The following is a 17,951-nucleotide window of genomic DNA, read 5'->3' as shown; positions in this document are numbered from 1 at the left end:
ATAGAAAAGTTGCTACATGGAAAGCAGCATTCACCCTTGAGTGAAAATAGATAAATTTAAGGTCGTGGTCCTGTGTGGTAGCCTAGAGGCTAAAGTCCTCACTTCATAAGCACCAGGATCCCAAATGGGCACTGATTCTAATCCCGGCATCCCTGTTTCCCTTCCAGCTCCCTGCTTGTGGCCTGGGAAAGCAATCGAGGATGGCCCAAAGCTTTGGGACCCTGCACCCGCGAGGGAGACCCAGAAGAGGCTCCTTCCTGGTTCATGTCTTCGGATCGGCTCAGCTCTGGCCATTGTGGCCACTTGAATAATGAACCAGCAGACAGATCTTCCTCTCTGTCTCTCCTCCTCTCTGTATATGTTCTTTTCCAATAAAAATAAATCTTTAAAAAAATAAGATAAAATGAGCTTCTATGTCGACAAATGTCCATTTCCTCTTTCTCAGATACGGGCAGTTAGACAGGAGAGTGCGACTGCAGGTCAGGACGTTGGAGCTGAAGCTCTGAGCGCTTTCACCTGTCCACGAGTACACTGCTGCTTCCTTAGCCTGTGGCTCGGGAGACTCCCGGGAGGAAGTACAAACTGGAAGGAAATAAGGACGGCTCAGGACAATGAGTTTCATTCATAGTATACCGAACCACCTTGAGAGTCTTACATGTGATTTTCAAGAGTAATAGTGATAAGGATTCTTAAAAACAAACACACCCAAATAAGCAGTGGTTCTGAGCCTTTGTTTAAAAACCCATACTTCCCAACAAGGGAGTGAGTGAGCCAGCGCAGAAGAGGCACTTTTCAAACTGAGCGCCCCTGCTCTTCGGCCAGTGCCTTAGGAGGCCAAAGACGGCTGACTTAAACAACCAGCAAGGTCACCCATGACATTGGTACTCTCCTTTCTGGAGACAAGCAGCTGCAACAGATGCCATTCCAATTAGGACTTCAGCAGCACTTCCCCCCCCCCCCCCCCCGGTTATATTCAGAGTCCAGAGAAATCAAACACAGTCTCTCCTGTTCTTCAGTACAGATTATTTTATTGTAAAAACGTGAGCAATCACAGATCAGTGTTGCAAAATCAATGATGTGCAAGCATAAATGTAATAGCCAAGCGGAAAAGAAAGAAGAGGAATCAGGAGTCACACACAGGAGCCGTGAGCCATGGGGCTGCTGCAGTAACTCCATGCAGGCGTTACGTGGGCTCCTCTCAGGAGGACTTTAGAAAAATAAACATTTCTGAATGGATCATCTTTATCTTTTCTTCTGGTATAATTTACAGCCATATTTTTACATCACAGGCCTTGAGGTGATATGTAAACATACTGATTTCACTAAGATTTTCCTCCCATCCAATGACATTGTATTTCTGACTAGAGTCATTTTAAGTGAAGGAACCGAACAACTGCCAAAAGCGAATCTGCATCCCTTCGAGGTGATTAGTAAACCCCTCCCCTTCATGAAGTCATTGCTGCATTATTGCCTAGAGGAAGCTGGGTCTTTAGTTTGCATCTGCACATCTAGCATCCAGGAGAACTTTCCATCCGGCAGCAAGCGGGTCCCACGTGAGCACGTTGTGGGTGGCTGTGTGGGCCAGGGCTCCCTGGTGGACAACAGGGCTCCTGGTCTCACAGATTAGCTTTCTCCTTTGCAGCCAGGTGAGACCCGGACTGCACATAGGTGTGAATGGCGTTCTGTACGAAGAGAACAAGAATAGCAGTCAGATGAACTCCTAGGCAGCAGCAGTGGGGCCCTTAGCTCAACTCTAACCTGCACCCAAGTGAGAATAACACTCATAATGTAGACTTCATTCACCAAAGTGTCTTATGTTGTCCTGTGTTGGTAAGTTCTCTGTACCTCCTACGAGTTTCTCGAGCTTTAGCGATTCAATAGTTGCAGGGAATGCCACATGGGAAGCAAACTGTGGCTGATCTCACCTGCCACTCCCATCCCCTGCCACCGCCGGGCTAGTGTGGGCTCACCTTGGGCTTCTCAGTATTGTACTTGTCCAGAAGAGCCTGGATGCGGGCCCCATAGTCAGGGTGGACGTCACTGAAGTTCTTGACCTAAAACCAAAGGCAAGTAAGCATGACCGCACACCCCACGACACCACTCCCCAGGGTCTCTGTTTCTGGGTGTCTCCCAGGCAGGGGACAGGGACTATTGCTACTCATCGCAGGTGAACAATGGCCTGCCTCAGGTGGATCCTGGAGGGCATTAGGATCGGGCCGGTGCCCGGAAGACAAGCATGGGGTTAGAACTTCCAGCTTCACTCTGAACCACGGGGGAGGAGAGGGACTGCAGGTGCCATTTGATTGTGTGTGGCTACTGATGCAATCAATTCTGCAGGTGTGATGGGACCTCCACATGAATCCCCCTAAGTGACAGAGTTCTCGCAGCTTCTGGGCTGCTCAATGCGGCGGGGTACAGGTGCTTACAGCAGCACATTCAGGGAAGTATGGAAGCCTTGCATCTCCTCCATTTGGTTGTTCTGGAATTGTATCCTCTATAAGTAAATGGCTAATCCAATGTAAAGCACTCTCCTGAGTTCTGTAAGTTATTCCAGCAAATAATCAGACCTAAGACTGGAGACATGATTTGCAGAAGTGTGGGTAACTGGGGTGCCTCATTTGGCATCTCAGGTAGCAGCAGTCTTATGGGGTTGAATCCTCAACATGTGGGATCTTAACCCTAGGCATGGCTGTCAGAGAACTGCTTGCTATCGGCAGGACCACACAGCCAGGGGCAGGCATGTGGCACAGTGGTTACGCTATTGTTTGGGGTATCTGCATCCACCCTGGAGCTGTGGTGGAGTCTGGGCTCAGCTCGCCATATCAGCTTCCTGAGGACGCCTCCCTGCAGTATTTGAATCCCTCCACCCACATGGCAGACCAGGCTGGACTTCCTCGCTTGGCTTGGGCCTGGCCAAGCCCTGTCTGTTGCCGCCATCTGAAGAGTGAATCAGCAGATGGAAGATATCTACTGTTCTTTCACCTGCTCTCTGCATCACTTCCAAAATAAATAAAAAATTTTAAAGTGTCCTGACTTTAAAGTATACAGAGATACCAACGCTTGCCAGGCAGCTGCACAGACGTGAGGCAGGAAAGCCCAGCCACAGGCTGAGCCCCTGCAGGCGGAAGGGACAGCGAGGCCTCCGGAGCCTGCGTGAAGCCCTCCAGCTGCAGACTATGGGCAGAGAGAACGCAAAGGTCTGAACCCTTCTGCTCCTTATAAGCTCTCTTCGTCCATCTCATTGGTCACACAGGAATAAGACCTGTGCCATGCACTCATAAAGCAATCTCTGGGCTCTGGGCTCTTGGCTGGTCCTTGCACTCAGGCCCTTGAACGCATCCCAAATCTCATCCCAGCAAACAGGTGACTTTCTAGGTAGCGTTTGTTGGAGACAGCCAGTGTCATGACATTCAGTGTTTAAGCAGGCCTCACACCACACAAATGTAAGCTACATTCCTTATAGTCCATGGCTTAGTCAGGGTCCTCATTGTGAGATGGGATAATCATTAACTTAGATAAAACTTGGCTGCAGTCAAGAGAAAGATCACAGGAGAGAATTCATCCTGAATGCCCCTCAATTGTTACAGATTCTGTAAACAGATGAGGATCAATGGTTTTTCCAGACCTGATCAAACACAGACAGCAACTAGGCAGAGGCTCACTGTTGGTTACAACCATAATGGCCTTTCAGTTCAAGCACAGAAATAAGCCTTCACTTCAAGGGATGGCTGCACTATCCTCCTGCACCGGCAGGTGTCACCCCTGAGTCGACAGCGAGTCACTCACGGCTTTCTTCTGGATGAAGAGCTGTGCGTCCTTGAGGTGTCCGGCGATGTTCTCACACAGACGTCTCCTCTCCTCTTCGTTCAGCACCTTCACATAGAAGTCTCGCACCTGCTCGCCAGAAACAGGGCACAGGCTCCAGTGACCAGGGTATCACTAACACCACTTAGCCCAGATGCCATTTGTCAAACTAATAACCAAAAACTTAAGAATTCAAAAATCAGTTCAAATTATCATTGAGATGGTCCGTTGTGTTTGCATCTCCCACTTTTTGGTTCTGTTTTGAGCAAAACAAGAACTCCTTTGTTGGTATTAGCTCACAATTGCCTTAAAAAAAAAAAAACTTTTGTGCTTACTACTTCTCAATCTCTCATAAGTAGGTGACCTACAATTTTAAAAGCAACCATAATGTTAACACTGACTAGTCCAGAACGTGCAAGCTGTCTCTGGATGTTAACAAGGCCCAGCAAGACATCTCTTCAATTCATCTAGAGCCAGGGACACAAAAACTACCCATTTTGCATAAATATAGACATTCAAAAACCACAGTACTTTCAAAATACGTATTTTTCCATGGACTCTTTGATGATCCCTCATACGTCCATTCATAATTACTCACAAACCAGTATTCTATGGCAAGATGCAGTCAGTAAGAGTGATATTTTGCTTCGATTATGACAGTGGTAATTTATTTAGATCATTGGATTTATTTCTAAAATAAATACCAATTTATTAAGATGAAACATATGAACTTAACATCAGGTATACGAATCCTAAGAGCCTCTACTGAATTCTGAAACCAACCACTTTTAGTTGTAGTTAACAATTATATTATAATGTTTCATCCACTCAGTCAACAAGTATTTACTGAATATATATAATGTCCCAGACTCTGCTATATGCACTGTTCTATTAATGTGTATAAAGTCCATTAGTATCCAATCATAAAAAAATGCTAAAATAGAAAACCTTGAGATATGCATTGTTTCTCTAAGTTGTCAAATATTAGCAATAATGACATTTAAAAAGATTAGAGCAAGGTTGAAATCTCATACCACAGTTTAAAGCAAGGTGAAAGCAGTGCATGCTGGGGGTTTTATCTGTTGCCAATTCACTAATTCTCCCTTCAGCTATGTCTAACATACAGTGTAAACATCCATGAAGATACTCTACCAGTGAGAATTTTATCTCAGAGATACTTTCTGCCTCTATAAATGTCTATGTGACTCTTTAAACCTTCATTCACAGTTATGGTAAAGCCGCCTTCAGATCACAGCTATGCTCTGGGTTTCCTTAAATGTACTGTAATTTTTCCTTGTGATTCATCTTCAACAGGAATTACTTTCTTCAGGGGGTACCGAACGTGCCCTAACTGTGAAGATGCCTTCAGATGGTGATTTTTCTCATTGGAAACACCTACCAGGGTTCCCAGATTCACTCGCTATTTGTTCAGTGCTTCAAGATGGCTCTTTGTGGGTTGAGAATACAAGGGCCTTATTTGAGCACAGCAGAGAGGGATCCAGTTACACAGGATTCACTGCTTCCATCTAGAGCCCACATGTTTGCAAGCTGCATCCTCTACCTGGTGACCGTGTCCCCCACAGGGTCACTCCCCTCCTCCTCACCACCATGCCAAGGGCCCAGGCCTGGCTCTCACAGCACAGGAAGCCTGCAGCTCAACTCCTGACCCATTGAAGGTGGTGCAAATAAGGTTACCCCACGAAATATAAACCTCGGACATTCACTCAATGTGCTATTTCTTTTTCATTTCTGCAACTTGCGGATTACATTTCTTAGCGTTTAAGCTCAGCTATTTTTCTTTTTTTTTTTTTAATATTGAATGGTTAGTACATTTTTTTTTAAAGATTTCTTTATTTTTATTGGAAAGTCAGATATACATAGAGAGGAGGAGAGACAGAGAGGAAGATCTTCCATCCAATGATTCACTCCCCAAGTGACCACAACGGCTGGTGCTGCGCTGATCCAAAGCCAGGAGCCAAGAACCTCCTCCAGGTCTCCCTGGGCTGCAGGGTTCCAAGGCTTTGGGCTGTCCTTGACTGTTTTCCTAGGCCACAGGCAGGGAGCTGGATGGGAAGTGGAGCTGCCGGAATTAGAAGCGGTGCCCATATGGGATCCTGGCACGTTCAGGGTGAGGACTTTAGCCACTAGGCCACACCACCTTTTCTTAAATACTGATTCTAGCATGTCTGTATGTATGAAGAAGTGAGTGTGTCACTCACTCTACCATCCTGAGCTAAGTGGAATTTGTTCCTGCAGTTGCACTGCTATGCTACAGCAACCTGTTTCTACAGGCAGACTTAGATTTTTAGGAATGTTATGAGCAAGTTGTTAAAGATGCCCATTACAAATACTACATTATATAAACCGACAAGGACATTTAAAAATATATTGTAGTGCAAACAAAAGTAATATGTATCTGAAACATATTCTCTAATACATGCTGCCTGTGTTTTTGAGGACACTTCAGTGGAAATTGTCTATAAATAGTGATGGCTCACTGACATCATTTGGTGGCTTGCAATCAGTCCTGAGGAACATTTCCACCTTGCAGAATGACAAACACTGTGGCCCAAACCAGGGCTTTAGGTGCTAGGGGTCATTAAACACCTATCAATACCCTACTGCACAAACCCACATAAAATACCTGTCCTTCAAAGAGATGGTTTATCTACTACTTTAAGACGTTAAGGAGCCTGGCACAGTAGCCTAGTGGCTAAAATCCTCGCCTTACACATGCCAGGATCCCATATGGACGCCGGTTCTAATCCCAGAGGCCCCGCTTCCTTTGGCCGTTGTGGTCACTTGGGGAGTGAATCATCGTACAAAAGACCTTCCTCTCTCTCCTCTCTGTATATCTGACTTTCCAATAAAAATAAAATAAATCTTAAAACAAAAAAAAGAGGTTAAGGCAAATACAAAGTGGCTCCGTTGTTATTAGTAGACAACTAGTAACCTCATCACCTAACCCCCACTCCAGTATTCACCACTAAAGGGCAAGCTGGTAACCTGAAGTCAAGCTGGAGGAGGCTGTGATCACATTTGCATAATTCTATGCCTGACTGGCGACCGCCATGCACCTGCAGTCAGTGACTACCAGAAAGCACCAAGCTTGAGCGGCTGCTGTCTTACTCATTAACCAGGACTCCACCCTTAACCACAGACCCTTAAAAGCAGGACCAAATTTCTTTTAAAGGAAAAGGTACATTTCTATTAGTCAATTCAATTTTCTCCTCTAATAAGTTTTTAAAGGTAAGTGCAGTGTATCTACAGCAGAGGGCTCCGAGTCCAAGTGTGAAGTTCAATGGTTTTTCAGCGACCACAAATGTGTGGCGATCACACAGCTCCAGATGGAACAACACCCAAGCCTCGGGAATCACTTCCACATAGCCTGTCCTAGGCACTTCCGCCTCCTCCTCCTTCCTCCCCAAAGACAAATCTTTCATCTTGCAGTTTCACAAACAAGTTTTGACTTTTTAAAAAAAATGTATATAAAGGGAATCTTATCGTTTATAATTTTTTATGGCCTCTTGATATTTGTTATAATTCTAAGAGTCAGCCATGTTGTTGTTCTTGCAACAGTTCATTAAATTTCCCTTGCTACACATGGTGAGAGTATGCTGCTGCTTATTTACCACTCCTTTTGTTAATGAACCTTTGACGATATAAAGAGTTTTGTAAATGTCCTCTGGTGGTCACAGACACACATTTTTACTGGGTGTGTAAACACTGGATCTGCTAAGGCAAAAGGCATGTATTCTTGTTCGGCTTCAGTAGACACTGCCAACCAATTTCCTGAAACAGCTAAAGCAATCTGCACTCCTGTGAGAATGTGAGCTGTTCTTTGTTCTCAACACAGTTGCTTCAACTCCAGCTTCTGGCAGTGTGCAATGGATTTTCCTCTGTGATGTTATCCAGTGTATTCTTGCAGACTAAGGAGGTAAGCCACCTTTCCAAGTTTTTCAGTCACTTAGTTTCATTTGTGTAGTACATATTTAAGTCTGTTACTCATTTGTCTATTGTGCTGTCTATCTATTCCATGTTTCCTTGTAGGGGGTTCTTATACACACCATACATGAACCATCTGTTAGATGAACTGTACAGCCTCTGTGACAGACCCTTTCAATCTATTTAGAGCTGTCTCATGAAGAAAACTTTTTTTCTCTCTTAATGAGCCAGTCTTAATATTATCCACTGTATTACTTTCAATGCATACATCTTCTCTTCAGCAATGTTGGCCTGTTCTTATATCCACCTACTAAATTTTTCATTTCAGTTGTTACATTTTTTAGTTCAGTTTGTCTACTCAATTATTTCCTGAAGTTCTCCTATTAAATTGTCCAGTTCGTCATCTATTTTCTTAAACTTGTATATGACAATTCTGACAAGTTGCCAGTAGGTTTATTTCTATTGCCAATTTAATAGGGGCCCTTCACAGCAACTACTAAAAGAGTTCTTAGAGTTACCCTAGGTAACTGGGAAAAGGGTGAGCATTTGACCTGGACAGTTAACCACAGGCTGACCAAGGGCAAAGGATACAACCTGCAGGACGACCAACCAAGTCATTCTGGTTGTCTTTCTGCAGGATCTTATCTGGGAAAGCTGGGAGGAATAACAGGCAGACAAAGAAAGACAGTGAGCAAGCAAGGAGGAGGAAGCAATGAAGGACAATCAGGCTATGGTCATAGCAGAGTAACAACGGCAAAGCAGCTACCCTGAAGCATGGCAGAAATCAGCAGTTAGTACGGGAAAGTGGAGCAGAGCAGGGTGATGAGGGTAGCTGCGTCATGCAAGAAGTGCCCACGCTCTCGATGCCAGGGATTTTGAGCTATTGTGGGCCTCCCCTTCTAATCCCATTTGGCTTTGTGTAAACTGCGCTTATAATTTCTCAGATTTCCTGTGACCACTGTCTCCTCCATGGTCCCTAGCTGTCACCCTTCAACAAAGTTGGAGGGATCTAATGGAGACTTGAACTCCGTTCAATAATGAACCTGATTTATTATGTAATGGGCCTTCCCTGAATTCAACTGCAAACACCTGCATGGGAAACACATGCAGACAGTGACCAGGGGGCCGTTACCTGGCTGACATTGTCCTCGTTGGCACTGTTGAAGCGCTGCACATCAGCAGAGCAGCGGCCGCCATGCTCCAGGGCGGAACGCTGCTGCTCTGGGGCGCTGAAACTGTTGGGGTAGTAATTGGGAGCACCACCTTTAAAGAGAAACCACACACTCATTTACTCGTCAATCCAGACTATGAGAAATGGAGCAGGACTGCAAACTGTAGGAAACACAACACATGGTAATACCAAGACCAACACATGGACCACCACTCGCATCTTTGTTCTCATTTCCCAAATCTAGCCCTGGGCAGGACTGAGATTCCAACAGAAGGTTTGCAACTTCTAAGGATTGGCATGAGCTGTCTTAGCAGGGATGTCTCCAAGTCCATTTCCAAACCCATCAATTAATACCATGGTGATCAGTGTAAACAGGTTTCATTCAGCCACCATGGAGGGGAAACAAGAGACACACTTGGATCGTGAGGGTTCCTTGGGGCCCTGGGCTCAATTCAAGGCTGGAGTCATAGAACTCTTGGGAGCAACTTTGAAGCACTGGTTCTGTCCCTTCCACTGACAGACACTACTTCAGGACACTGAGGTACTGACTGGCACTTGCGAGGCCTGATGCGGCTTAGGGGAGCAGATACAGGATGAGACCAGGTTCTCTGCTGTTGCCAGACCAGCACAGCTGGAGTTTCCATTGCAAGATTCTAACCAGAGTTCACTCTTCCTAAAATGCTTTAAGAGTTCCAAGGTACTTATGATAACTTCATTTAATTGCAGCTTTGCTTTTATCTCCTTCCACAGATAAACCAAAAAAAAAAAAAAGTTTTCTAAAAATTTGATATTTTTAGTATGTCATGTCCAATAGAAAGAAATTGAGACAAATACAATCAAAACATTTGCTGTGATCTCTGGAGTGAACTGTAGGGTCTCTCTCTCTCTCCTTCCCTGCACCCCTCTCAAAATTTGGCACAGTTGTCTTCCAAACTATCTTCAACTGATAGAAGCCTGTCTTATCTAAGTACACACTGCCTAAAGAGGCATGGCCTAGAAACACCACAAGTAGTTCGAGCAAACCAGCCTGGTGATGGAATTTTACCCAGCTCGCTGCCAGAATGGACTCTCTACAGCAGGTAATTAAGAGATGCCCACATATGCATACATATCAGAAGGGAGGCGACTGCACCATGGAGCCCAATGATTAGCTCAAGATACAGGTCTAGGGTCAGCCACATGGAAATGGAAAACACAGTGCTCAACTAAGCAACACCACACTGCTTTCTACATTCACAATCAACTCTTCGGAAGAGGGCATGGGACTGGCCTGTTGGTTCAACAAGCTAATCCTCTACCTACAAGCCAAGTTTGGGTCCCACCTGCTCCACTTTCCATCCAGCTACCTACTTGTGAAGCACTGGAGAATGGTCAGATCCTTGGGTCCCTGAACCCACATGAGAGACCCAGAGGAGGCTCCTTGCTCATAGCTTCAGATGACCTCAGCTCTGGCTTTTGCAGCCATCTAGGAGAGTGAACCAGCAGATGAAAAATCTTTCTGCTCCCCTTCTTTCTAAATCTCCCTTTCAAGTAAAAATAGATAAGTCTTTTTTGAAAATCAGTTCTAGTGCTCATATTGTGGCATTGGTAGGCGAGGCCAGCATCTCAATCAGAATGACAAGTTGAGACCTAGCTGTTCCACTTCTGATTCAACTTCCAGCTAATGTGCCCAGAAAGCAGTGGATTGTGGCCCAAGTGCTTGAGCCCTGGCCAGCCATGCAGAGATTGGGTTGAAATTCCAGTCTCCTGGAATCTGACATCTGCTGGGCTCATTTGGGAAGTGGCAGAAATTCTCTCTTTCTGTGTGTTTCCCAGTGCTGCTGCCTTTCAAATAATTAAAAAAAAAAAAAAACTTAAAGTAGTTCTTAACTCCACCACCACTACCGAAACAAGGAGAAAGAACATTTGGAAACAATGATCACACCCACTTTTCCCTAAGCCTTGATCCATCATTCTCCGATCAACTGTGTTACCTTCTAAAATTAAAAAAAAGAAAAGAAAAGGCAGTTCTTTAAAATGTTCCTATTATTAAACAAACTCTGACCTTTATGGAGCTGGAAGCTGTGTTTGAGGCACTGACCCTGTGGAATAATTAAGCTCTTTGGTGACACTCAGGAGCACAGTCCACATGCCCTACTCTGAAAGCTAGGCAAAAGGCGTGTCACGAGTAGCCTTCCTTAGCTTAGGCGTAAGTGCACCGCCATCACTGTAAACAAGAAGTGATTAATTATTAATGAAGTTTAAAACATACAGGGACTGGGCTGCCACGCTTTCCACAATAAAAGGACTGAGGAATGCAGATTAGGGGAAAAGGAAAAGGAAAAATGCAAGACAGGCACAGCAAGTTATCTGTTCTACTGCACGCCCTCGTGATGCTGAGCCCGAGAGAACAGAAATACCGCAGCTCTCAGATGCCAGAACTGATCAAGCAAGTAAAAAAAAAAAAAAGGTAAATTTGAAATTTGTTAAGCCTACACAGGAAAGGCTCAAAGATAATGGTAACAAAATCATAGTAAATGCACGAAAATATTCACAGAAAAGAAAGGCAAGAAACTTGGCAAAATGGCATATCGGTGCCTTGGGATGCTGAGTATTCCAGTTTCCCATCACTCTTCCCTTTCTCCTTCATTCTCACAAGTTCCCTTGGAATCCATGTATTATTTTTTTAACCACAGAAAAACAAGCTTTTTTCTGGATTTTTATTACAGAAAAATAAGCTTTTCTGGAATCAACTTATTTGGTTATGATATAAACCAATATGATCTCTGAAGGAACCCATGTACAACCTATTCCTGCAATCCGTGCAACCAAAATAGGAAAAGAAAACCGGAAGTTCTGTATTAAACTGTGGAATAATAAATGGAGAAAACACTCATCAAGCATTCTGCTTGGAAAACTGAAAGAAGTCACCAGAACTAGAGGCTGCTTGTACATGGCACCAAATAAAGCACTTCTAAAAATCAGCAATTTGCTAAATGAGCTCCCAAAGGCCACTGAGTAACATGAATTCAACCACATTCACTCAAGGGAAAATAAATAAAAGTAAAAAGTTAAAATGTGTAGAGAGCCCCTGAGCTATTCGCTCTCTTGCCCTCTGCTCACCCCCTGCCTGCCCCCCAGGGCACTCTGTCATTCCCAAATGCTGGTGGACTTGTTCCTCCAGGACCTTGAGAGGCGAGAAACACTTGAGCTCTGGGTTTGTGCACAGCCCAGGGTCTACCTGCTGATGACTCAACAAGAGTGACTTCGGGAAGTCCCACTCTGTAATTCCTAAACTGAATACTCCCCCTACAGATAATCTTTCTCCCTGCAGGACAGCAGGTAAAAAAAAAAATCTGAGGTAGGGACTTTCACACAGTAGATAAAAGCATGGTGAGTTCTCAATTTAAGCAAGAAGCTCCAAGCCATAGGCAGCACCTGCAGAGAAGGAGGTCCTGTGGGTCCAGGGCTGGGACCACCACCCTGGCGTCCCATTCCCTCTGTTTCCACACACTCTTCCCACAGGAGGAAGCAAGTGTGATGAGGCCTACCCTGATTGTCGGTGAAGCACATGGGGCCGTCGCGCTGATAGTTGGCCACTCGAGTACGATAGGGGCAGTTCACGGGTATCTGAAGGTAGTTGGGGCCTAGGCGGTGCCGATGAGTATCAGGATAGGAAAACAGTCGGCCCTAGAGGAAGAGATGGAATCGACATTGACGAGCAATAACACCAACTAGGAGTGCGCTGTAAGCCTCACTGTGAGAGAGAAAGGACAAACCCTCTGTTTACGGTTAGTCACAAAACCCTACCAATGAAAGGAAAGTCTCCTCTCTTAGGAAATGAGCTCTCCCTAACTAAGCAGCACGTTGTATGGGATGCATGAATTTCAGCTGGTGCCCGAATTTCCCATAGAGTCGGGTCATCAGCCAGCCAGATCAAACCCTGAAGATTTGGATGAGTGAGCTTGACCCAGCAATCTCAGATTGGTTCTCCCTGACAGATGGTGTTGCTGCAAAAGCCCATCACTGGTGAGAGTGGAATTTGGGGTTTTCTTTTTGGGGATTTTTGTCATTGATGCCACCCTGTCCAATCCTTGTGGGTCTTCCATGAATGAAATGAAACTGGATGGAACTTACTGAACTATTCACATCTATCACATCATTCTAGAAGCAGAATTTTTTTTTTCATGTTAGCTTTAGAACAAACTTAGGTCCGACCTTCCTATGACGATGTGATCAGGAAAGTTGTAGAAGTCTTCAAGCTAGGAAAATCTGTGAAAGCTTTGCTTGCTAATTACAGTTCTAAATATCACGAAGTGCTTCCTTAGCCCCAGAAAATCGAAGGTTTTAAATAACTTGACTGCCAGGGTGCTATATTCAATGATCATGATTTTGATTTTACCAGTTTTGCTAAGTAGCAACAACAACAGCAGGGTTAAGAAACATGGGGAGAAAATACAAAAAGAAGACACACAAGAAGATGCTTGGCTGCTTTCTAGAGATTGATACTGGGGTGTGCTTTCCACAGCCACCTTGCAGCTGCAGAAAGCCCTAGAAGTAATGGTGACGTAATCATTTTTACATCCAGGAGCTAGTTACCTTGCCTGAATCCTCTCATTTGCCTTTAGGTATTCTATGCCACTCGTGCTGTAAAACTGAAGTGCAAGTAGAAAAATCCTTTCACCCTATGAAACTTAACAACAACACAAAATAAGCTGCAAGGTAATATTTCTACAGGTATTGTTCAAAATGTCCCACAAACAAGGCTTCTGGTTTTCTTTAGGGCTTGGCCCCGGCTTAACCATCTGGGATGGTTCTAGTCAGTTGCTGCCAGACTTCATGTCCAATCACCTCCACTTTCTAGAACGTATTCTCTACTAATCTTACTGAAACCAACTTCAACTTCATAAACATCTATAACAGCCAGTAAAGTTTTTCCTCACAAGCTGTCTTCTTAAGAAAATGAATGCAGTTAACTCATTTTGTGTATTTCCAGTTTAACCTTATTGCTCCCCGCATTTGTACTTCTTTAATTTCTTCCATCACTATGGTGTCTTCCCCGAGCCCCCTAAATAAATATATGGTCACACTGTGGTTTTATATAATACTCTAATCTCCCATATGGGGAATCAGGGGGTGATCCCTGGGTTGAATTTCCTTAAGACTCTGAGAATTTAACCTGCTTCTAATTGGCATGGACTCTTTTGGAAGATGGTGAAAATAAATTTACCCAGTTGGCTTAGAAAGGAAGACCCAATGATGAGATAGGGTGTCCTGGCTCACCTGGATGGAAAATATCAGCTGCTCTGTGTCCCATGAGATTGGCTTTTAATGAGCACCACGCCATAAAGGGATGCTCTGTCATTACGTTGATCCGCAGAAAGAATTAACAAAGGCTGCATTATGTTCACTAAGTCAGCTTGAATTATTGATCTAAACATTAAATAGCATAGTGTAAAGTGTGCTTCAAAGCAGAGTCAGTGTCTTTTCCATCTTATAAAGTTTTGTGACTATGGGGCCAGCCTGGTGGCACCAGCATCCCATACAGGTACCAGTTCATGTTCCGTGTTCTGGACGTTCCCCTTCAGATCCAGCTCCCTAGTCATGGCCTGGAAAAGCACTATGCAATGGCTCAAGTCCTGGGTCTCTGAACCCATGTGGAGACAATGAGGAGGCTCCTGAATCCTAGTTTTGGATTGGCTCAGCTCCGGCCATAGTGGTCATTTGGGAAGGAAACCAGAAGGGAGATCTCTCTCTCTCTCCTCTCTCGCTCTCTCTCTCTCTCTCTCTCTCTGTCTCTCCATTCTGACTTTCAAATAAAATAAATAAACCTTAAATGTAAAAATTCTGTGGCTCTGTAGTGGATGTGAATGTGCTTCCTTCACATATACCTCTAACAACAGCCCTTCCCTAACTGCACAGTTCCTAAAATGCCCTACTGTATTAGCATGTATTCCTTTCACTGGATAAAATGCATCACTGCTCAAAATATTCAGATATAGCACAAAACAGAATAGGCACATAAATGAAATATAATATAAAATTATGAAGCAGATGGGGCTGGTGTGGTGGCATAGTAAGTCCATGCCTATGGCACTGGCATTCCACGGGGATATCAGTTCAAGTCCTGGCTGCTCCACTTCTGATCCAGCTTCCTGCAAATCACCTGGGAAAGTAGTAGAGAATGGTTCAAGTCCTTGGACCCCTGTACCCATGAAGGAGATCCAGGAAAAGAGATGGCTCCAGCTATAAATCAGCTCAGCTCTGGCCATTGCAGCCATTTAGGGAGTGAAACCAGTGGATGGAACTTCTCTAAGCTAATCTTCTCTGTAACTTTGCCTTTCAAAAACAAATAAAACAAATATTTGCTTTTAAAATTATGAAGTAGTCCGAAATGACAAGCTTTCAAGAGTTGACATCTTTTAGCTCTATTTGCAATTATTGTGGGATTTGAGCAACTGTAACAGGGAGTAACATTTTTATTTCTTGTTCTTACAACATTGTGTTAAAATCATTTCTGCTGATGCAGCAATGTTTTGTTCCATGCACATTTATAAATGAAGCAACTTCCTTAATGTTGCTAGACACAAAATCAACTTGGTTTGAAATCAAGTTATTGGGCCACTGTTGTGATTTTCAGTTTGAGCACATGGCTGGCTGACTGATTTTGCAACATTTGAGTTGCTGTTTTGAGGAGCAATACTGAAAACAGATTTTGTTCTTGAACAGTATTCCAATAGCTTTGATGAAAATGGTTGGCTTGAGGTCTGATTTTTTTAAGTAGATTTAAGAATTATAATATGGAAAATGTTTACAAATTTGTGTGGAACAAAGCCTACCAAAATGAAAACTGTAGACCCAATAGTAATCTAATCTTAGCATGACTGAGAAGGAAAATTCTGGTGCCATAATTTCTCCCATCATTGATGTGTAGACTTAAATCAGTTAAAATGTATTTCTTCACTACAAGCTATGTTTCAATAAAATTTTTTTTATTAAAAACAACGACAGGGCTGAATATAGTGGCCTAGTGGCTAAATCCTCGCCTTGCACGTGCCAGGAACCCATATGGGCACCGGATTGTGTCCCAGCTGCTCCACTTCCCATCCAGCTTCCTACTTATGACCTGGGAAAGCAGTTGAGGACAGCCCAAAGCCTTGCATTCCTGCACATGGGAGACCTTGAAGAAGCTCCGGGCTCCTGGCTTTGGATCTGCTCAGCACTGGTTGCTGTGGCCATTTGGTGAGTAAACCAGAGAACTAAAGATCTTTCTCTATCTCTGCTTCTCTGTAAATCTGACTTTCCAATAAAAATTTTTTTTAAAATCTTTAGAAAAATATTAACCATCATCCAGGAAATATTAATTAGAATGCCCAGCATCTTGAAATTTCTTTCAATTTATGCTGAAACCAAAATAAGAATTAGTTGTATTAATCTGAATATCCAATTCCTTAAGCTTTCTCATTATTGAAAGTCCAACTCGCATGGAAACTTTCCTTTCACTGATTTTTATCGTTGACGTTAAGCTTAATGAGCACTCTTCTATCTCAATGTTACATGGCAAAATAGGAAAGGGGTTGAACAGAGCAACTGAAGCCATTATTTTGTACTAAATCACTCATACCAACATGCTTAATCTAGTCCTACTGTTCTATCAATTAACAATAATCTGTTCTCAGTTGGATGACTATAGTTCCCACTATCATTTCAGATAGTCTGTAGTCATATTTAGATGATTAGTTACGGCTAACACTCACCTATAACTTGGAAGCTTATTGCTTTCTTTGGCTCAAAAAGTTGTGCTCTATCAACAGGACAGAAAATACAATCAAACAGCGCCTGGATGCAGTCTCTGCCCATAATTCCAGCTTTGTGCCACCTTATGTTTATCAGGCAACCCGATGGGTGGAGACCCACAAAGGTTGGGAAATGGGCCAAGGAGGCCATACCCTGACACCAACTTGAACTGAGGCCTTACCCAAGACCTGTGCACTCTGAGTGGGAATACATGACAAACCTTTTCCATTCAAATAATCACCCGATTTCTCAAACTGCTGGTAAACTGCAGACTGCAGAAGAAAGCCTGAGCCTACACCAGCAGGTAATGAGAGACCAAGTCTCTGTCACCTGCATTGTCCTTCCTGAACTATTTCATTTCTGTCATTCTGTTTTTCAAATTAAATAAACAATTCTTTAGAAAAAGAAACCACAGAAAACAGAGTGTTGGGAAACGGTAAGTAGAAATTAGTAGTGTGAGCCTGGTGTCATAGCATAATGGCTAAATCCTTGCCTGGCATGTACCAGGGTCTTATATGGGTGCCAGTTCATGTCCCAACTGCTCCACTTCCCATCCAGCTTCCTGCTTGTGGCCTGGGAAAGCAGTAGGGAATGGCCCAGAACCTGCATCCACATGGGAGACCCAGAAGAAGCTCCTGGCTCCTGGCTTCAAATTGGCTCAGTTCCAGGCCATTGTGGCCACTTGAGGAGTAAATCAGCAGATGAAAAATCTTTCTTTCCTTCTCTCTGTAAATCTGACTTCCTAATAAAAATAAATCTTTAAAAACTAAAAACAAATTAATCATATAATTTCTGTTAGTATTGAATTTTCTGGCTAATACTTTTATGTATATATGTGTATACATATGTTTACATGCATACATATATATGTATGTATATTTATATCAAATTTAGTATGTCCTTTTTGATTTTTCATTTAGTGAGTTTTTAATCAAGTACTTCAAAGAACTTCCATAATATTCAACAAGTTATTGTCCCAAGCCAACTTCTCCCTTAACTGCTTTGGTTATTTAGCTGTGAATTTGAATGCAGTGAACATTTTAGGAACCACAGAGTTAGGAAAGGACTATTGTAGTCACTTAGTCAGTCATTTAGTGACCAGCAAGGATTTGTTCAAGGGTTTCTGAGTAGGTAAGTAATATCTGAGTGTGGCCTCAAGAGTTTTCTGGCAGGATATGTGACATGCTTTATTGCAATAGGGATGGAAAGAGGAGAGCCAATAAGGACTTTCAAATTATCCCTAATAAAAACTAAT

At 43.4% G+C, this 17,951-nt stretch overlaps 1 protein-coding gene and 1 pseudogene across 4 annotated transcripts in view; one reads left to right on the top strand and one right to left on the bottom strand.

Moving 5' to 3' along the window:
• Positions 1-1,011: 1,011 nt before the first annotated feature.
• Positions 1,012-17,951, bottom strand: part of CAT (catalase) — a 37,073-nt gene continuing 20,133 nt past the window's right edge. For all 4 annotated transcript variants that reach the window (XM_040980081.1, XM_040980082.1, XM_040980083.1 and 1 more), the window contains 5 exons: positions 12,451-12,589; positions 8,882-9,012; positions 3,787-3,894; positions 1,971-2,054; positions 1,012-1,682 (listed from right to left, as the gene is read on the bottom strand). In XM_040980081.1, coding sequence (XP_040836015.1) covers positions 1,617-1,682; positions 1,971-2,054; positions 3,787-3,894; positions 8,882-9,012; positions 12,451-12,589 — 528 coding nt within the window. In that variant the 3' untranslated portion in view covers positions 1,012-1,616. The remainder of the gene's footprint in view (positions 1,683-1,970; positions 2,055-3,786; positions 3,895-8,881; positions 9,013-12,450; positions 12,590-17,951) is intronic.
• LOC121156479 lies at positions 12,780-13,338 on the top strand (annotated as a pseudogene).

Source organism: Ochotona curzoniae, unplaced genomic scaffold (assembly GCF_017591425.1).
Source record: "Ochotona curzoniae isolate NIBS_2020 unplaced genomic scaffold, NIBS_Ocur_1.0 contig_3432, whole genome shotgun sequence".
Classification (NCBI taxonomy): Eukaryota; Metazoa; Chordata; class Mammalia; order Lagomorpha; family Ochotonidae; genus Ochotona; species Ochotona curzoniae.
This window is presented reverse-complemented; position numbering and strand designations above follow the sequence as displayed.